At 40.0% G+C, this 21,162-nt stretch overlaps 1 protein-coding gene across 2 annotated transcripts; it reads right to left on the reverse strand.

Moving 5' to 3' along the window:
- Nucleotides 1-5,273: 5,273 nt before the first annotated feature.
- LOC108426279 (photoreceptor cilium actin regulator) lies at nucleotides 5,274-21,162 on the reverse strand. Of its 2 annotated transcripts, XM_017695641.2 has the most exons (3): nucleotides 19,073-21,162; nucleotides 18,015-18,970; nucleotides 5,274-5,761 (listed from the first exon to the last, which is right to left on the reverse strand). In XM_017695641.2, exons 1-3 carry the CDS (start codon nucleotides 20,807-20,809, stop codon nucleotides 5,626-5,628), a joined length of 2,829 nt encoding a protein of 942 aa, XP_017551130.1. In that variant the 5' UTR covers nucleotides 20,810-21,162; the 3' UTR covers nucleotides 5,274-5,625. The 2 variants fall into 2 exon arrangements, with proteins under 2 accessions (XP_017551130.1, XP_017551129.1); XM_017695640.2 differs by having other exon boundaries at nucleotides 18,015-21,162.

Here is a 21,162-nt window from a genome sequence, read left to right on the forward strand (position 1 = left end):
AATTATTTGCATCATTGCATTTTGTTTTTATTTATATTTCGCACAGCGTCCCAACTTTTTTGGAAATGGGGTTGTAAATGAACTCTGTTCTGATTGGCTGCCTTGTATTTTTCCTTATTTAAAAAGCCGTTCAGACTGAAACACTCTATTTTTAGTGTGAGTGGGTGGGGCTAAACAGCTGTAGCTGGATACTGGATATTTGTAAATTGACATAAAAAAACAATCTAAACAATCTAAAAAAGCTGCTTTTACAGTTTAGGTTCTGTACATGACTGCATGTACTAAAGAGTGAACAATATTTTTTATAACTCTATAATTCCATAAAAAGTGAGGAAAATGATTTTTTCCATGATATGGGCCCTTTAAGCAATAGAACATGACAGGTACTTCACTTTGGCTTTGGCTTTTCTTCATGAAACGCAGAATACGAGTCAAACTAAAATCAAAATGCAAAGTTTACTTTCTTATTTCTTTTTCAAAGCGATCGGCTCCAAATCTGACTAAATTAAAATGAAAATGCAAAGTGAATAAATCAACAGCAAAGCAAAAGGCAAATGAAAACAAACATCAGCGCCGCCTGCTGGAGATTCACTTTTCATTTTCCACTTTTCTATTTCTTTTTCTAGCTGACCAACATGAAAATATGTTAATTAGCACTAGGCAGGGCTACTGGGTATATATATATATATATATATATATATATATATATATATATATATATATATATATATTATATGACATAATCAGCTGCCTGCGTCAGAATCGCCATCATTCCTCAAGATAAAAGACTTTGAGTCTCCAGAAAAAAACATCGTCATGACTCTGATCTGGTGAAACTGAACATCAGACCAAATGCTGTCAGACCAAACGGCCTCAGAGAAAAGGTACCGGACCAAACACAAGCCTGGTTGAGCACAGACTGGTTCATATGACTTAGAAAACTTAGAAAACTATGGTGCATCTTGATATGAGGTTGGTTAGTGTAGTGGGTAACACCTCTGCCTTCTACGCTGTAGACTGGGGTTCAATCCCCACCTGGGTCAGCCCCCTACACTATACCAATAAGAGTCCTTGGGCAAGACTCCTAACCCACCTATGCCTCCCTGTATAAACTGATCAAATTGTAAGTCGCTCTGGATAAGAGCATCAGCCACATGATATAAATGCCAGTGTAACGTTTTTCCTGAGGCCGTTTGGTCTGATACCTTTTCTCTGGGGCCGTTTGGTCACCAGATCTGAGACATGACGTGTTTTTCCCGGGACGGCTGGGGCTTTTACCTTTTTTCGCTATGAAAAAGAAATAAGAAAGTAAACTTTGCGTTTTGATTTTAGTTTTGACTCGTATTTTTCATGAAGAAAAGCCAAAGTGAAGTTTTTTTTGTCTGTTACCTTTTCAGTTTAGATTTGGCCGTGAAAAACCAGAATAAGGACTAAAGTGAAATGACAAATCTGCGTTTTCAATTTACTTTTATTTTTGTCATAAACGACTCGTGCTCATGTGACAAATGAAATTGCAAATGAAGGCATTTCATTTCATTTCCTTTTTGGCAGGATTTGCCTTCCATATATATAGACTGGAAAGTGAATGTCGTGTTTTGAAACCTTAGTAATGTTTATATCTTATAACAAAGGCTTTCATCTAAAAAAGTGATTCACTTCATTCTAGTCAACTGAAAACATGGTTGAGCGTAAAAATATTTATATTTATTTTTATTGTTATTGTTATTTATTTATTTGACATTTATTCTGTTCCAAACTGTTTGATTTTCTGCTATGGCAGACTTTCTGTCTCACATGTTTGAAAATGCTAACTTTAGTCTGAGTGGTCACCAGGTGGCAGTGTGGCAGTGAATACTGTAAACAGCAAAGGCTATTTGTTCATTTGTATATGTTTATATTTATGACCTCAATGGTTCATTACTCGTTGCTTTACTCGTCCAACACTTTTGTTGTGGCCTTTTTCTTTTCATTTTTTCATTTATTATCCCCTCATTTTGTCGTAAACTGCTGTTTTAATTAATTCACAAACGGATTTCACTCCAGCTACTTTATTTAATTGATGTAATTAATGATTTATTGACGCCCTGCGATGGAGTGGTGACCTGTCCAGGGTGTATCCTGCCTTTTGCCCAATGACAGGAGTAGAAGGAAGGAGAAGCAGCTTAGATGTGTGTGTGTGTGTGTGTGTGTGTGTGTGTGTATTTATTGAGTAAGGTGCATTGCCATTTATACCTAAGGAAACTGACAGACCAATCCAAGCTAATACTGAATTTCCACAAACTCTGGTCAGATAATTCTGTCACACTCAGAATGTTTCTCACTTTATGCTTTTTAATTTTAGCAGCCAATAAATAAATAAATAAATAAATAAATAAATAAATAAATTTATCAAATACATTTGAAAATGCATAAAAAACTGCCAAAATCCTGTCTAATGCACTGTTTATACCTTTATACCTTAATTTTAAATATTAGTAAAAAAAACCTTTAACATGACAAAAGCAGGTGTTGTAGGTATCGATACTCTGTAAAAATGCAGTTTGATTAGATGGCGTGTTTATCTGAAATACATTGCGTGTGAGTGTCTTACAGAATATGGGCATGTAGTTCATGTAAATTGTCTCTATCAGTATCTGAGCTCAGGACCGTCTTTCTCTCTAACCTACTGGTAACTAGCAAAGATACTTTCTCTAGATAGACAAAGCTCTTCTTGTAAGTCGCTCTAGATAAGAGCGTCTGCTAAATGCTGTAAATGTAAATGTAGATAAAAAGGACAACTGCAGCTTTCTCCATAACAATGAATCCTGTACTACTGACACAATAAATCATCGCTGAATACAAATAACAGTAATTATCAGACTTGCTCTAGTAACTGGATCAGCTGCCAGGTACCAAGAGATTTTACTGAACTGGGAAAATCTGCTTTTAGTTCCAGCACCAGCTGGAATTCACTACAGGACACACTAAAACTCGGCTCACTGGTGTCACTTTAAACTTTTAATATCAAACCACCTTCAGACATCCTGTACCTGTTTTACTTAATCTTATTTATTCTTAACTTTTATTTTTTGTTTTAGTTCTTCTCTTAGTTCTTTATTGCTTTTTAACTTATTTTAATTAGTTCATTATTATTATTATTATTTTTTAATTTATTTTATTAATCTCTTATCTTTTTCTGATCTTAATCTCTTATCAATTAAACCTCAAATTTGATTTTTTATCTATTTTTATCTTTTTTTTCACTGCCATTTTAAAATTTTCTTTTAATTTAAAATGATTCAATATAGATATTATTTTCGTTGTCATGTCAATCCCTGTTTTTGTAAATGCTCGGCTTTCACTGAAATATGTTCCATCGATGTTACTGAAGAAAAAAATGCTCAGCTCAACTGAGGGGCTCCCAGAACAGGACGAAATGGCATTTGACTGCTTTTCAATTTTCTGCCTTCATGGAATTTATGTTCAAATGCTAGGAAGGAATGACTTGAACAGCACAGATTGAAGTTGTTGTTTTTATTGAACCAAATGAATGAATGAGTAATAACGTTGTACGTAACAGAGAGGACAGAAACACTGGACTACAAACTGCTCTAACTTTATCGTTTTCTATGGACACAAAGTAATCTGAACCTATCAAATCAGGCCGGAGGCCTTTAATACACAATACAAAGACTTAAACAAACAGTGGTTTTAAATCGTTTAGTGTTTTTCTTGTTATATGAGGTCATGATGAACATAAATACTACAACTTGGTGCTGAGCGATGATAAAAAACAGTGTTTGAGATGTAAATTCAGAGTGGGTTGGTGTGAAATGGTTGATTGTAGAGGTTGTAGATTGTGGGTTTCTTTACAGTGGTGGTGATAGGTACCAGGGGTCACCACGATATAACACAAATATAAGTGACGATTTTGCTTCACAGCGCCCTGCGTGTATCCCTCCACCGTAAACGGGTCTCAACAATACATTTTAAGGCCAAACTCTTCTCAAAACTTGTTAAACAATGTCTCGGACAACAGGAAACAAATCCATAACTATTTCATGCAGTGACTGGGTGGACGTCTGGTTCCTTTCACTACTACTGTGAACTCTAAGTTTCTCCAGAATGGACAATTTCACATCAAACCACCCTGAATGACTTCATTTACATCTTAACCAGTGAGTTGTGCAGGAATTTGAGAAAAATCTGGTGAATTCCCATTGAACACTATAATCTAACATCAGTTGTAGTGTCAGGACTTAGATTTCTGAAAAACAACACTGATAACATAAAACAATTCTTGCTAATTCACATGAGTGAAATACTTATAAGTAACACTTAAACTGGCTACTGCAACAATCTGCACGATCTGAACCACCATGCATTTGACACACAACATCGGTAACCAGATTTATCTCTGATTAAAATATTTCTGTCATCCATTCTCAACTTTCCTACAGCCAGTAGGTCTGGGCGCTCTGGCCACATTACATGTTTTATTCATTTTCTAAGTAAAAAATAAGTGAACACATCCTCTACAGAGAGGTTCTTCTGCTTCTTCTTACGGCTGCTCCCTTTAGGAGTCGCCACAGCGGATCATCTGCCTCCATCTCGCCCTATCCACTGCCTCCTCTACTTTCACACCAACCATCTCCATGTCCACCTTCACTACATCCATAAACCTTCTCTGAGATCTACCTCTTCTCCTTCTACCCGGCAGCTCCATCTCCAACATTCTTTGCCCAATATATCCACTATTCCTCCTCAACACATGGCCAAACCATCTCAACCTGGCCTCTCTGGCTTTATCTCCAAACTGCTCCACCTTCACCGTCCATCTGATCTGCTCATTTCTAATCTTGTCCATCCTGGTCACTCCCAACGAAAATCTCAGCATCTTCATCTCCGCCACCTCCAGCTCAGCCTCCTGTCTTTTAGACAGAGCCACAGTCTCCAAACCAGACATCATAGCAGGACGCACTGCTGTCTTGTAAACCTTCCCTTTCACTCTTGCTGCTATCCTTCTGTCACACATCAGCCCTGACACCCGTCTTCACCCACTCCATCTTGCCTGCACCCTCTTCTTCACCTCTTTTCTACACTGTCCATCCTCTACAGAGAGCAAAGAGCGCAACATTTTGCGCTATTCATTTGCTGAGTTTAACATACAGAAATGTGCCATCATTTCTGCACAGTTCATATTTGTTTTATTTATTTATTTTTTAGCCATAATGTTAAATTCAGTAAATAAACAATAGTTGTGCAGTCACTTAGAAAATCAACAACAGCAACAACAAACAGTAATTTGACCAGGGGCGCCAAAACTTTTGCATAAGACTGTATGTGCTGCAAATATGATTTTAAAAAGATTGTTGTGGTTTGTTTAAAGACTGAAGTTACAAAATTGATCACAGATTTCTAGAAACAGTGACGTATAAACAAAGTATAAACAGTGAAAATGTAGAACAACAACAAAAAACAAGCAAATAATTAAACAAACAATAACAATCAAACTAACACAGGTAATAAACACTGTAGACAGCTTTTCACTTGTAAGTGGTCTCACGCTGCGTTTGGAAACGCTTCCCAGCACTCCCGCTCTGTATTAGCTCTCCTCTGGGAAGAGAGGTAAAAGGAGAAAAGGCCTTAATCCGGATTATCTGTAATCTGGTTCGGCTTGGCCTCTTGTGCTCCTGTCACAGCCTGAGAGTCCCGGGGGTCTGTCACGCAGCCACTCGCCGGGGTCTCCTGGACCTCCTCACATACTGAGGCCGGGATTCTCCTGGAAAAGAGCACAGATTCTATTACAACAGTGCTCAGGTTCCATAGGTCATTCATAACAAAGTACTTGAAGGGACACTCCAACCAAAATGAAAATTGAACATCCAGTGATGGAGAAATCTGCTGAGGGGCAGCGCTTCCAGATTTTAGGAGTGTTTGAATGACAGAAGAAAAAGAATATCCAGAACTTTAAAATATTTTGAGCACAGTGAAGACTCACGCCTGCTTTCTTTAGGGTGAAGTTTGTCATTTTATTTTGTGCATCTTTTTACCAAACTAGTTCGAAGTCAGAGCTTAAAACACATTCGGGACTTTTAACTGATCTTGGACACCTGAAAAATCCTTCTGCTTTAAGTGACCTTAATTATGTTTAAAGTGTTAAACCAAACGAATGAATATTCAATTTTGTCACTACAAAAACTTTCGATAGTGACAACTTTAGCTCATTTTGAGAACTTTGAACAGTTGCACCCACATAAATTCATGATATTTTTCATTATGACACGAAAAAGTTACTTAACTACAGAAAATATGACAATTCTTAATGTTCCACACTGATTTTCAGACTTTGGGGCACATTTACTTCAAAACAGTGAGATCTAACTGCTCACCATGTGGTCATGAGGGACAGGGATGCAGCCTCACTGACTGCTCTAAAATGCAGGGGTGTGGCTAAAATAAAACCCCGCCTACAGACAAAACTCTGTGTTTAGGCTGTGACATGAACAGGTGAGATAATATTTTTTTGAACAATATATATATATATATATATATATACACACACACACACACACACACACACACACACACACACATATATATATATATATATATATACACAACCCCAATTCCAATGAAGTTGGGACGTTGTGTAAAACAAATAAAAACAGAAAACGATGATTTGCAAATCCTTTTCAACCGATATTCAAATGAATACACTACAAAGACAAGATATTTAAAACAAATATTCACTCATTTTGAATTTGATGTCTGCAACATGTTCCAAAGAAGTTGGGACAGGGGCGTGTTTCCCACTGTGTTACATCACCTTTCCTTTTAACACTCAATAAGCGTCTGGGAACTGAGGACACTGATTGTTGAAGCTTTGTAGGTGGAATTCTTTCCCATTCCTGCTTGATGTACAGCTTCAGCTGCTCAGCAGTCCGGGGTCTCCGCTGTCGTATTTTGTGCTTCATAATGCGCCACACATTTTCAAGGGGAGACAGGTCTGGACTGCAGGCAGGTCAGTCTAGTGCCCGCACTCTTTTATATATTTATTTTAAATTTCAGGACGTCCCTGAAAAAGACGCTGCTTGGATGGCAGCAGATGTTGCTCCAAAACCTGTATGTACCTTTCAGCATTAATGGGGCCTCACAGATGTGCCAGTTACCCCTGCCATGGGCACTAACACCCCCCCACACCATCAGAGATGCTGGCTTTTGAACTTTGCGCTGAAAACAATCCGGACAGTCCTTTTCCTCTTTGGCCTGGAGGACACGACGTCCATGATTTCCAAAAACAATCCGAACAGTCTGTCAGACCACAGGACACTTTTCCACTCTGTGTCAGTCCATCTCAGATGAGCTCGGCCCAGAGAAGCCGGCGGCGTTTCTGGGTGGTGTTGATATCTGGCTTCGCTTTGCATGGCAGAGTTTTAACCTGCACTTGTAGATGGAGCGACGAACTGAGTTCACTGACAGTGGTTTTCCGAAGTGTTCCTGAGCCCATGTGGGAATATCTGTTACAGAATGATGTGGTTTTTTAATGCAGTGCCGCCTGAGGGGTCGAAGGTCACGGGCATTCAGTGTTGGTTTTCTGCCTTCCTGCTTACCTGCAGAGATTTCTCCAGATTCTCTGAATCTTTTGATGATATTATGGACTGTAGATGATGAAATCACTAAATTCCTTGCAATTGCATATATATATATATATATATATATATATATATATACTTGTCTGACTGCATTGTGCCGAGTGTAAAGTTTGGTGGAGGGGGGATCATGGTGTGGGGGTGTTTTTCAGGAGTTGGGCTCGGCCCCTTAGTTCCAGTGAAAGGAACTCTTAAAGCTTCAGCACCAAGAGATTTTGGACAATTTCATGCTCCCAACTTTGTGGGAACAGTTTGGGGACGGCCCCTTCCTGCTCCAACATGACTGCGCACCAGTGCACAATGCAGGTCCATAAAGACACGGATGAGCCAGTTTGGTGTGGAAGAACTTGACTGGTCTGCACAGAGTCCTGACCTCACATTGTGCTTCTGGAAGAACGGTCAAAAGTTCACATAAACACAGTCCTAACCCTTGTGGAAAGCCTTCCCAGAAGAGGTGAAGCTGTTATAGCTGCAAAGGGTGGGCCAACATCATATTAAACCCTATGGATTAAGAATATGATGTCATTCAATGTGTGTGAAGGCAGATGAGCGCAAACTTTTGGCAATATAGTGTATCATATGGTAAGAGAACTAGGAGATGTTTCTTGTTTTCGCCTCTAAACGGCAGGTATTACTTATGTTCATTATAGTGAATAATTGTAAAAATGTGTGATGGCGATTTTCAAATATACTGTATATTTTGTGTAGGTAATAGTGTGTAGGAATTAAATTAATAGGTTATTTATAGTGTGTCTGGTATTGTTTATAGTATTTAGTAAAGAAATATTCAACCACTGTAGAGTATACACTGCATACACTGTCAGTATCTTTATGTTATTGTATATACTGCTCTACATTCACACACACACACACACACACACACACACACACACACACACACACACACACACACACACATACACATACACATTTAACAAAGGTTCCTGATATTTAAAACAATTGAAGGACACTTTTGGGATATATTATATATTCTCCATCAAAGTTAAGAACCATTTTGGAATTTAAATAGCAATTTCTAATCACAAGAGCATTTATGAAAACTGCTGTCATAAGTTTTAAATGGAAAAAATTAACCTTATAATATAATCTAATATAATATATAATCAACCAGCACAGATGCGTTTATTAGTTTTTAGATCAGTGGCTAACAATCCGGATTTGTTGATGCTGTAGGGATTTCCCAGTGAAATGTTTCTGTAATGCATTGTTGTGTTTTGGGCTGGATGTAAGCAGATTTTAATATCATGTTTTGGGCCAGTTTCAGTCCAGTGTATAATTGCTTTCTGGGCCTATTTAAAACCAATTTTTGGAATGTTCTGGATCAGTTTTGGACCAGTTTTACATTGCATTCTGGGTTGATTTCGGACTGGTTGTTGCATCATGGTTTGGGGTTTGGGATTTCAAACTGATTTTAGATTGTTTTTCGGGCCAAATTCAGGCTGAATCTGCATCACATTCTGGGCTGGTTTCAGCCTGATTTTAAAATGTGTTTTGGACTGGTTTCAGGATGATCTAATGAGTGATTTTCTATTTAGTATTAGAAATTTTCTTTTTTGAAAGTATGGCTTTGTAAATTTCACACATTTTCTATTGTATGAAGTTTCTCCAGTGTAGTACGTGTACGAGGAACAAAATCTAAAGAAAGTTCACCAACAGCTAAGTATTTAAAACTTCAAATAAGACAGGTGCTTCATTATGGAAAGATATTGACCTGCTTGTGACATCAGATAAAAAGCACACAAATCACATACACTGTAGAACTTGTGAGAGTATTTTGACAGGAGGACTGTTGTCATATGGACCCTGGATGCAGTCATTTCACAGCAGCTACCACCCAGAAACAAGCATCAGTGTCAGAGCTCTTCCTCCACCAGTTAAGTCAGCTCACCACAGCAACAGCTCGGCTCTCAGGTCAGTGTGGGGTAATTATTTTTCTCTTAATCAACTCAGACTCTTATGAACAAAGTAAAGCTCTTTAAAACGATGTCTGAAAGGATCAGTCTCTGTTAGCACGTGTCAGCGGGTATGAGCTTCAAATTTAGCAATACCGGTCTGGCCTGCTTAGGTGGGGGTATAGGTCAGGTGCAGCCCTCTAATCTGGATGAATTAAAATGAACTTAATTTATTTTCCCCAAAGTTTATTTATAATTCCATTCTTTTAGCTATGATTAGATATAGGAAATCATAATTTGTCCATCTCTAATTCCTTTTTTTCCTCTTTTGCTCAGTGATGTCATTGCCCATTCAAGCGCATTGTGAAAAATGTAGGTAAAATTTTGAATATAAGTGTTGGACCAATAACAGAAAAAAGATTCACACACTTTTGGTAACTTCTCAAACCTGAAGTTCCACCTCGTGTTTGGTCCCCTGATACAAATTCCCCCTCCGACTGTCTGAATCTCTCCTGTTACACAGCACCAATCAGTTTTTGGAGTTGAAAGAAAAACACAGTTTTTCAAATTGCTGCTCGCACAGAGACAAACGATTGCATTTTTAGGGAAGCATAAGCGGTTACTCCCTATTTCTCCTTGCAGGAGCCAGCCAGAATGTATATATGAGAAAGGAGCTAAGCCTTCCATCCCGTCTAGGGCATTTTTTCTCTGCACATTCAAAAACAAGGACTGACCTGAATGTTAATTAATAGATCTAAGCCTGTGCGCAGTACACTCCTATAATTGATGAGGCGTTTCACACATCCATCCATCCATCCATCCATCCATCCATCCATCCATCCATCCATCCATCCATCCATTTCATTTATTAATCAACGATATTGGAAATAAATTCATTATCAAAAAGATCATTACAAATACTTTGCTTTAAAAGTACCAAGTCACATGGTGATAAAATAGGAATCCTGTATAGCAAAAAATGCATTATGATGCATCGATAATCGTTTTATAATCGCATCGCAGCCTCTGAATTGTAACTGAATTGAATCGTGAGGTGCCAAGAGATTAACACCCCTAGTCTAGGCTATAATAGCCAATCTAGACTAATAAACAAATCAACAGTATTAGTCTTAACTCTTTGACAGGTGTGTCTGTTGTGAAATGACCAGAGTCATGGAGTGATTCTTGATTATCGTGTTCTGTGTAGCATTTGGTGTGAAATGGGTGTTACAGTTCTAGTTTCACCTCCTTTTTTTCTGTACATGATCGGTTCACTCAGTAGCTTTTATTCATGTTATACCACCTTTAGACCTGAGAATGCAGGGAGGAACATCTTAACCAGACCATCTTTACACTGAGAATACAGGGGAGAACATCTTAACCAGACCATCTTTACACTGAGAATACAGGGGAGAACATCTTAACCAGACCATCTTTACACTGAGAATACAGGGGAGAACATCTTAACCAGACCATCTTTACACTGAGAATACAGGGGGGAACATCTTAACCAGACCATCTTTACACTGAGAATACAGGGGAGAACATCTTAACCAGACCATCTTTACACTGAGAATACAGGGGAGAACATCTTAACCAGACCATCTTTACACTGAGAATACAGGGGAGAACATCTTAACCAGACCATCTTTACACTGAGAATACAGGGGAGAACATCTTAGCCAGACCATCTTTACACTGAGAATATAGGGAGGAACATCTTAACCAGACTATCTTTACACTGAGAATATAGGGAGGAACATCTTAACCAGACCATCTTTACACTGAGAATATAGGGGGGAACATCTTAACCAGACCATCTTTACACTGAGAATACAGGGGGGAACATCTTAACCAGACCATCTTTACACTGAGAATACAGGGGGAACATCTTAACCAGACCATCTTTACACTGAGAATACAGGGGGGAACATCTTAACCAGACCATCTTTACACTGAGAATGCAGGGGAGAACATCTTAACCAGACCATCTTTACACTGAGAATACAGGGGAGAACATCTTAACCAGACCATCTTTACACTGAGAATACAGGGGAGAACATCTTAACCAGACCATCTTTACACTGAGAATACAGGGGAGAACATCTTAACCAGACCATCTTTACACTGAGAATACAGGGGGGAACATCTTAACCAGACCATCTTTACACTGAGAATACAGGGGAGAACATCTTAACCAGACCATCTTTACACTGAGAATATAGGGAGGAACATCTTAACCAGACCATCTTTACACTGAGAATATAGGGAGGAACATCTTAACCAGACCATCTTTACACTGAGAATATAGGGAGGAACATCTTAACCAGACCATCTTTACACTGAGAATACAGGGGAGAACATCTTAACCAGACCATCTTTACACTGAGAATACAGGGGGGAACATCTTAACCAGACAATCTTTACACTGAGAATACAGGGGAGAACATCTTAACCAGACCATCTTTACACTGAGAATATAGGGAGAACATCTTAACCAGACCATCTTTACACTGAGAATACAGGGGGGAACATCTTAACCAGACCATCTTTACACTGAGAATATAGGGAGGAACATCTTAACCAGACCATCTTTACACTGAGAATATAGGGAGGAACATCTTAACCAGATCATCTTTACACTGAGAATATAGGGAGGAACATCTTAACCAGACCATCTTTACACTGAGAATATAGGGAGGAACATCTTAACCAGACCATCTTTACACTGAGAATACAGGGGGGAACATCTTAACCAGACCATCTTTACACTGAGAATACAGGGGGAACATCTTAACCAGACCATCTTTACACTGAGAATATAGGGGGAACATCTTAACCAGACCATCTTTACACTGAGAATACAGGGGAGAACATCTTAACCAGACCATCTTTACACTGAGAATACAGGGGAGAACATCTTAACCAGACCATCTTTACACTGAGAATATAGGGAGGAACATCTTAACCAGACCATCTTTACACTGAGAATATAGGGGGGAACATCTTAACCAGACCATCTTTACACTGAGAATATAGGGAGGAACATCTTAACCAGACCATCTTTACACTGAGAATATAGGGGGAACATCTTTAACCAGAGTCTGGGAAAAATGGTTTCCCCCTGTATATTCCAGCTGGAGTGGTTTTAAACCTAGTTTCACCTCCTTGAGACACAACTATAATTGTCTTTTTGGTCATTTTATGCCACCCTAAAGTGTTTACATTGGTATTTACACCTCATGCTATCTATCTTACCTTGGCTGACATCGCTCTGTGCTCACATATTCACAGAAATGTCTACACTTACACGGAATCATGTGTAGAATCAAACAAAGCTCACGTTCTTCTCTGTCGAGTGTGAAAACATGAGCTAAAGCACTCTTGGTGAAGGCCAGTATAAGTGCTCGTGCTTTAAAATTAGTTTCCTAACTAGATTATATCATCTGTGATGAACTCTTGCAGAGTAATAATTCTAAAAACAGTGATCAATGGGTTCCCACCCCATTCAAGTTTATACACTGTAAAAAATGGTCTTGCACTTTAGTTATCTGAACTAAAAATGTATTGTCAATATGACTAAAAAGTGCGTAATTTGTTTATATAAATTATTATTTCAAGTTTATAATTTCTTAACATATAAAAAGCTTTTTCCACTTAGATTTTCAAGTCATCTGAAATCACCATATTAATTAAATCGATTTACGTGCCATAACGTCTTTTTTTTTAACGTTCAATACGTCAGCGCAGGGGCGTGTCTTAACTACAGAGGGCGCCGTTGAGGTCCGCCACTTCTTTCTGGCGACAGGCAGGCCTCAGATGTGGCGGGCGTTTTGCCTATTGGGGTAAGTTTCTTAATCTCGTCATACTTTTATTATCTTTTTGACGCGGTCGAATGTTCTCATAGCTCTCCTAAGGTGGCTGGCAATATTTGAAGCACATAGCTGGCTAGCTGCAGCTAAAGTAATTGTGTTCTGGGCTTCGGTAGTTAGCTAGTTAGCTGCTAATAACCAGGTTGGCTCTTAGCTAGCTAGCTACATAGCTAGGCTGTTTGACAATGGCGCACTCCTATTTGAGAAGCATAACGCCAGATAAAAGTATCTATGAAATATTTAGACAAATTGCGTTAGGTTAACCAACCTAGGGTACGTGTATTTTAAGATGGTGTATGATTAACCTAGCGTTAAAGTAAGTTACAGCTGAAAACTCGTTTAGCCGTTCCACTTTAAATGGTGATTCTTTTCTGGCGCCAGATTTAGGAACGTTTCGAATTGAACTCAGGCGCGCGACAGTTTTAGCCCGGTGAAATACAGAGCTTCAGGACAATTGTTAAGGTGGGCGACCACTGACTTTTTTTCGTGTTGCTTCGCCGACTACTTTAACTATAGCCACTCTTGGTGTGTTCGACACTGTGTTTAGCTAGTTGATGAATGTTCTCGAATTTCACGCAGCAGGCTGGCCTGGCCGCAGCTCTACCATAGACCAGCCGTTTCAACACATGCCGCCGTTTTAGAAAAGCTAGCCTAGCTAAATGTAGGCGGTACTGTTTTTTCCCTCTTTCTATATAATACTTTTCTTAGATGGCTATTACACCTTAAAATCTCATACTGTTGCAACCCTAATTGCTAATATTCTGTTATTTTATCTTTCAGGTTGTGATCTGATGCTGTGTGTGCTGTTAATGCATGAGGTGGACATGTAAGCTTTGCACTTACATCACAAACAACCGTCGAAAGATACTTGGACATTATAGATCGAGCCACTGTCGTTACGGAGGACGAGCACAGGTTCCTTGTATTTACAGTGACTGTGTGTGCTCTTTTAAGTCACACAAGGCTCTTGAAATACACGTGAAACAACATGGATTTAGCACTGGTGAAACTGTGAATTTCAGAGTTAAATGTCTGCTATGTGCATTTAATCAACCTGCAACTCTTAAGCAATACTTTTGTCATCTTAACACTCGTTTAAGAAATAAGGGGTGCACCTGTTAGTGATAGTGCATGGTGAATTCATCTTCACCTGGAAGAGTAGAGAGTTATCTTTAATAGCTGATGGCTTCAGCTACATCTGTAAGCATAGACAGCGGAGAACATTCTAGAGTGTCATTAGGTCTTGTTGGTACCAATCTTGAGCAGATACCGAAAACAATTAAGCTGTAATCTTTAATACTGCATTTACATTACATTAGCAGCATTTGGCTGACGCTCTTATCCAGAGTGACTTACTGTTGGATCATTTATTGACACAAGTAGGCGAAGGTGGTGTTAGGAGTCTTGCCCAAGGACTCTTAATGGTGTAGTGTAGGGTGCTGACCCAGGTGGGGGATTGAACCCTAGTCTACAGCATAGAAAGCAGAGGTGTTACCCACTACACTACACCAATACTGGGCTGATGTTTTCTGTTTCAGTTTTCTGTTGCCAAAGTTTCTGGCTCTAGCAAAAGCTTGGGGCCTAGCAACAGGGCACAACCCCTTTCTGCCACTTGTGCCACACTGGATCTCAGCTGTTTGCCATTTTGACAATGCAGGACAATTTAGGGAAAAACGTAATTATATAAATTGAGGTTGCCCATGATTTGAGCTATTGGAGGCTATCCAGTGTTTCGTCCACTGTTTATCTTGTAATTTCTCTACTTGTCTTGATGTATTTGTTTGTTTCCTCAAAAAAAAAGAAGAAAAAAAAAAGAGAGAAGGATATATGCAGAAGAATGTTATGTAGAGCAGGTAGAAAAAAGACTCTAATCTAGTTGGATTACACTGAGCCTCCCAGGTTAATGCTCCTGATGAGATTACATGCCGTTGGGATGGGGAGAGGGTGTTGTTGCTCTAGTGCTCCAAGTGTTCGGTTCACCAGTTCACCAAGCTGTTCATCAACCGTTCTGGAAACGTCAACAAGCCTCATGCTAAGAGAACAGTAATGTGTTTAAATCTCTCCGAGCATTATGGAGAAATGTTTGCTGCTATTTTCCCTCTTTCACCTGCTTTGTAGATTTAGCAGGCTTTTCTGCGTTTGCTTTTTTCTAGGTCACTGGTTGAAGCTAGCGTGATACTTATAGACTAGACAATCTGCTAGACAATCGAGGGTATGGTAGTTGCTATGGCATGCACACAGGTATGAAAATCACTCGACTTCACATAAACCAAGCTCTTATCTGCAGCTGGCGTTAAGGTTTATGCAAGGCTCAGTAAAGCCCCTGTCACGAACATGCAGCTCGTTTCTCAGCTCAGGGTATTTTTCTGAGTAGGAGAATCAAGGCGAACAGGTTGGGTTGCCAGTCGACGCGTAAAGGTGCTGTTCAGAAGGCAGAGATTTCAGCATGTTGTGAGAGTGAATGTGTCATCTCTGACACTTTCCAAACCCTCTTTTTGAATAAGCATAATTTACTCTTTTCCCTGGGGTAAAAACCACAAACGTCCTCAAAACCTGAAAATAGCTTACATGATCCGAATGCCATGATACATTCCGGCCTGTTTTTAACAACTGTAGTAGAAGCTTATAGCAAGCATACATTACCATTTAAAATCTTGGAATCACTTTCATATCAATGTTCATATACGCAGCGCAGACTGCAGTGTGATAAACCAGACACCAGGGCATAAACCACTTTTTCGCAATGTAAAGAATTTATATAGCAAATTATGACATGGCACCAAAATCGTACATTTTATTCAATTATAAACTGTAGTTACATATTTATAGTTGTCTATTTTAATTCAGCCTTCTCAGTTATAATAGCATCGTCTGCAGCTTCATTTATCATTGAGAATGTCTCAGTTTTTACAGATTTCTACTAAATGTTGGATACCTACAGAATATTAGCACCATATAGGATAATTCTACGCAAAATTGTAAAAATGGCTTAAAAAGAATGGAAACCAAACTGATTCCAAACTTTTGAGCAGTGCAGTAGAAGGTCAAACATTCTTGACAGGTTAAAGGATATGGTGGTGGAGCACGATTGACTGGAACAGTTTATACTATATCTTTCCATCGTATCAAGCTGGTTACAGCACGCTCTCTGCATTATACACTTTATCTTTGTGCTCTTCAGGCAATACATTAAGTGATCTGAAGTGTTTTCTAGCAGGTTTTAGAATCAAACTAGTTTAACTAACAAACTTGTTTACTAACACATTTAACAAACAATCGTAAATGAAGGATTGTAACTTACCTGTAAATTAATTATAGCATTTTTCTACAAACAATAATAATAAACTAGTATGATTTTAGACTTGCCTATATTTGCCTTATTTAAAATGACATTAGATGGTGTTTGCAAAGTTATATACACTAACATCAAAAGATTCTTTCCTTGGCATTGAATGTTTACGTTTAGAAAGAATGATTGCAGTTCTAATGTTTTGGGGAAAAGCACATGAACCAGAGTGAATGGAGGTGATATGTCTGTGTTTGGTTGTTTGTCGCTCATATGACCTGTTCTAAAGATGAAAGGTTAGGTCAGGAGGACTGACAGATTGATCCAGTTGAGACAGGCTGAGAGACAGCTGATAGACAACGGCAATCTGTGTGGCAGCAGATGGTTCCGGTAGAGTTTGTTTTTCCCTATGCAGGATTCTTCATTCTCTCTGAGAGGCTCTCCTGTCTTGTGTTTTTTCAACCATTATAATAATCTCCCACTAGATATGCATGAGTGATTAGATGCGGCACCACCGGTTTCTTGCTTCATCAATAATCTGATCAGTGCTCAGCTTATTAGCAAGAAGTCCATCCAATAATAGAGAGAAGAGACAGCAGGGCGAGCACCCACAGAGAAATTATAGGCCTACAGTGACAAAATCTTACTCAATTGAAAGCTGAATATATAAAAATAAACTCAAGAGAAAGTAAAAAACACATCAAAGCACATAAAAGTAAAAATCTTTAGCAGATAAAGTGAAAAGTTTTCTTTCTTTTGGTAGTGACCAGTCAGCAGTACTGGTCTTTAAAAGACCAATGTTAATAGTTGTGGGCAGTTTAATTTGGTTGGAGGTTTTCTCACTGAAAGGTTTTTGGTTTATTGTTTAGAAATAACACATTCAGATGCATTGGAGCTCAAATAATTGACAAAAGAAACGATTTAAAATCTCCTGGCCTTTGAGATTCGTAAAGAATACTTCTAATAAGATCTAAATGAAAATGTAAGGAATGTAATGTTTTTTTCTCATCTGTAACTATTTAATTTTATTTCAATAATATTTTAAAGTTTTTATGAGATCTGTAGCAAAAGCATTGGTTAGGTAAGAATCATGACATCTGAAAAGGGCTTTTCTATGATAGAGAACCTGTTTTATATGGGTCTTCAATGTACCAAGAAAGAAATCTGCTACTGTTATAAACCAAGGAATAATTTTGGTAGAACACAGAACCTTGTGTGCTGAGACGCTATAATAATGAGGAACACAATCCCCAATCACACAAAACCAGTTCTTTCACTGAACCATCCAATGTATCTTATGCAAAACATTTACCTCTCACTGTCCTGGGTGTGGGGTTGTGTGGCACTGGGTAATGGCTGTTGCTGGTCAATAAGGGTGGGCTTGACACCTGAAGCACTGCTTTTCATGAAGGTTTGGGGTAGCCGACTAGTCTGCAGCCTTGCCCTGGATGGTTCTCCCCATGGTCTTGGTAGAGTGGACCTACAGGAAGTTGCCAGTGACTGACCGGTGGCTGACTGACAGAATACAGAGCGAGCATCATAAAATGAAAGCGAACTAGTGCCATTTTCTTCGTCACTGCTTCTCCTGGTCCATCTTTGGACATTGGGACTGTATGGTGTGGCTGCCCACTGACCACAAGCTGGGGAGGTAGAGCAGGGAGGTAGAGCAGGAGGACTTGGGATTCTGTGATGTACAGAGGGACACGAGGGTGGAAGTCGGGCTCTAGAGACCGGTGGAGTAGTTGGTGGGTAGCTGTTTGGGTAAGGCATCAAGGTTTCATTTTCCCCTGAGTCCTTGCTTCCCTGTCTTGCCACTGATTCTGCTCGGATGATCATAGGGCCACCTGGGCCTGCTTTTGCTGGAGAATCAGATGAGTGATGCAGATGAATGATCTTTTGAGGCTGCTGGTAAAGGCTGACTACCTCTTTTTTCTCTGTATTGATTCCAATATGCTGGTCACAGTCTCTGCCTTTCCGACTACCAACCACAGCGTCCTGCCTGATAGGCCGGGCAGGTGAAATACTCTGAGAGCGTCTTGGAACACTGGCTTTGCTGGGTAGCACAGTACCCATCTGCAGTGAAGCTCGTAGCCGTTGAGAGACACCACATCTCTGTCTCTGTCTGGAACAACCCTGATTTAGGGTTTCGCTGCCCTCTTCATCGCCAGGGGGGCCTTCACTGCTCTCAAACGAATTGTCCATCAGTACCTCAAGGGGAGGCGGAGGAAGGCTGTCCACATCCATATCATCAGGTCTCTCCGAGATCCTCTGGTCAATTGAAAAAATATTGTTATTGTTATTGTCATTGGCAGAATCGCCATCTATACTATTAGCTAACATGGGCAGAAAACCTCTTTTGGTTCTGCTTACTTTCATGGGCACATTAGTGGTCTTTTGGATTGATTTGTCCTGCACACCTTGGCTAAAGGTATTTATGAGTCGTTTGACTGCGTTTCTGCCCGGAGGGACAGGCATAATTGAAGGCGGTGAGCCAGTTGGCAGTGTAGCCTTAAACGGTCCCTTGCTTCCATATTGCAGGCTGTAGCATTGTGCCATATTCTGGCCTTCTGATGAATGCCTCCTCAACCTTGTCCTGACGAGGCTACCACGGATCACACCTCCAGCCAGATCTGTTCCTGCGTATACAGATTTCTGACATTTTTCCTGCTCCTTCACTGTATAGCCATCTATCATGCAATACAAGTAATCAGCGGATCGAGCCCGACGCAGGCCGCTTAAACAGGAATGCCTGGGGTTCTCTTGACTTATGACTGAGCGACTATCTGCAGTTTTGGGTCGTTTGGTGTTTGTATCTCTCTGTTTAGTCCATTCCAAGGTAGTATTTGTTGGCCTCCCTCTTTGGGGTGCATTGCTGGAGCAATTAGACATCTTTCTTTCCATGAAGGCTGTTTTTCTTCCCTGCTCCTCTTTTGCCTCCTCTTCATCCTCACCAGAGTCATCTTCACTATCATCATCATCTTCTTCATCATTATTTCTATCCTCTTCAACTTCATTAAGTTGAGGCTGAGAAAGTAAAGTGTTCTCAGGGTAGCCAGATGAAGAGCCAGTGCTGGCTCCTGACCCAGAGCTCTCCCGGTGGCGTCGAAGTCTCACAGAACCATTCTGGCACTCGTTGTCTGCACCAATGCCACTGTCCTCACTGTGCAAGGCAGAGTCTTCTAGACTAGACTTTCTCAGTGCAGCAGCCTCAACATGATCCAGTACCTGTTTCAAACGTCCCTCTGCTGCTCTCTTCACTACAAGCTTCTCTTCCAGCACTCGAGAGAATGAGGCAAAGTAGTCTACCGCTTCTTCCAAGGCAGCATCCCCCAACCTTTTAACTGAATCCTCTACAAGTTTCATTTTCTCAGTGGAGTGTTGGAGCATCTGCTGTAGCAGGTCAGGAGGAGGTTCGGGTGAGTACAGTTCAGCATTTGGTTTGGCTGGGTTAAACAGAACATCCCTAAGTGCAGCTGGCCAGGCCATGTCTTTTCCATGCTCTTCCAACATCTGCTCCCCTTCCACAGCAATTTCCTCCAACAACTGATTTATCTCCTCATAGCGCAATGCTAGCAAGGCCACCATAGGTTGTAAAGAGAGATGAGTCTGTGTTGCTTGGTCCAAGAGCCCTAAAAGGGACTCATATTTAGGAATGTTGGGATTCAGATAAGCATAGGCGGCTTGGTGGGCTTTCACCATTTTTTCTGGGAGATCTACTTTTGACTGAATATGCAGAGTTTTGCTGACCCTCTCCTTGTGCTTGCTCCTTTTGGGTCCTTTATTTTTCTTTTTCCTTTCCTCCTTTTTTCCTGCCTTGTCTTGAGCCAGTGGTTCCTCTTGTGAATCCACATTCGTTTCTTCAACAACTTCTTCCCTTACAACTGTTGCTGTTTCACACACTACATCACAAAGAGCAGATTCTTTACCTGAGAGTGGTTCATCCTCTAATATTGTTAGTTCAGCTGAAACAGTGTCTGTCTCTGATTTGCTCTGAATTTCTGTTCCCTCAGAGAGGTTATTGTTGTTACTTTCCTGTGATTCATGCTGCAGAGCCTTGTGGGCAGACACTCCAGCAAAAAGCTGACCTTTGGAAGGTGAGCAACCCATTTTGATAGAGAGAATCTGATCCTTATGTTGATGATGGCGCAATCACGGTAGTCAAAGGTGTAGACGCTTCTATGGATACAAAAGCAGCAGCTTGTTAAGAAAGGTAGCTTGTGTTTTCCATCCTGCCTGCTGGTACAGTTTTCCTCATGCCACTTCTGGGCAAAGAAGCAGCTGCTCTTGAAATTCTCTCAGTTCTGTCAAGATCCTCTGGTGTTGTAAGTTGCCGTCTTAGTCTGGGTATGCATTCAGTTGTATTCCGCTGAGATTCAGCAATATACAGAGACAGTACATTCTCTGCCCTCAGCTATACTGTGTCTTCTTCAAATAGCCCAGTGACTGAGAGGATAAAGCAG

Source organism: Pygocentrus nattereri, chromosome 4 (assembly GCF_015220715.1).
Source record: "Pygocentrus nattereri isolate fPygNat1 chromosome 4, fPygNat1.pri, whole genome shotgun sequence".
Lineage (NCBI taxonomy): Eukaryota > Metazoa > Chordata > Actinopteri > Characiformes > Serrasalmidae > Pygocentrus > Pygocentrus nattereri.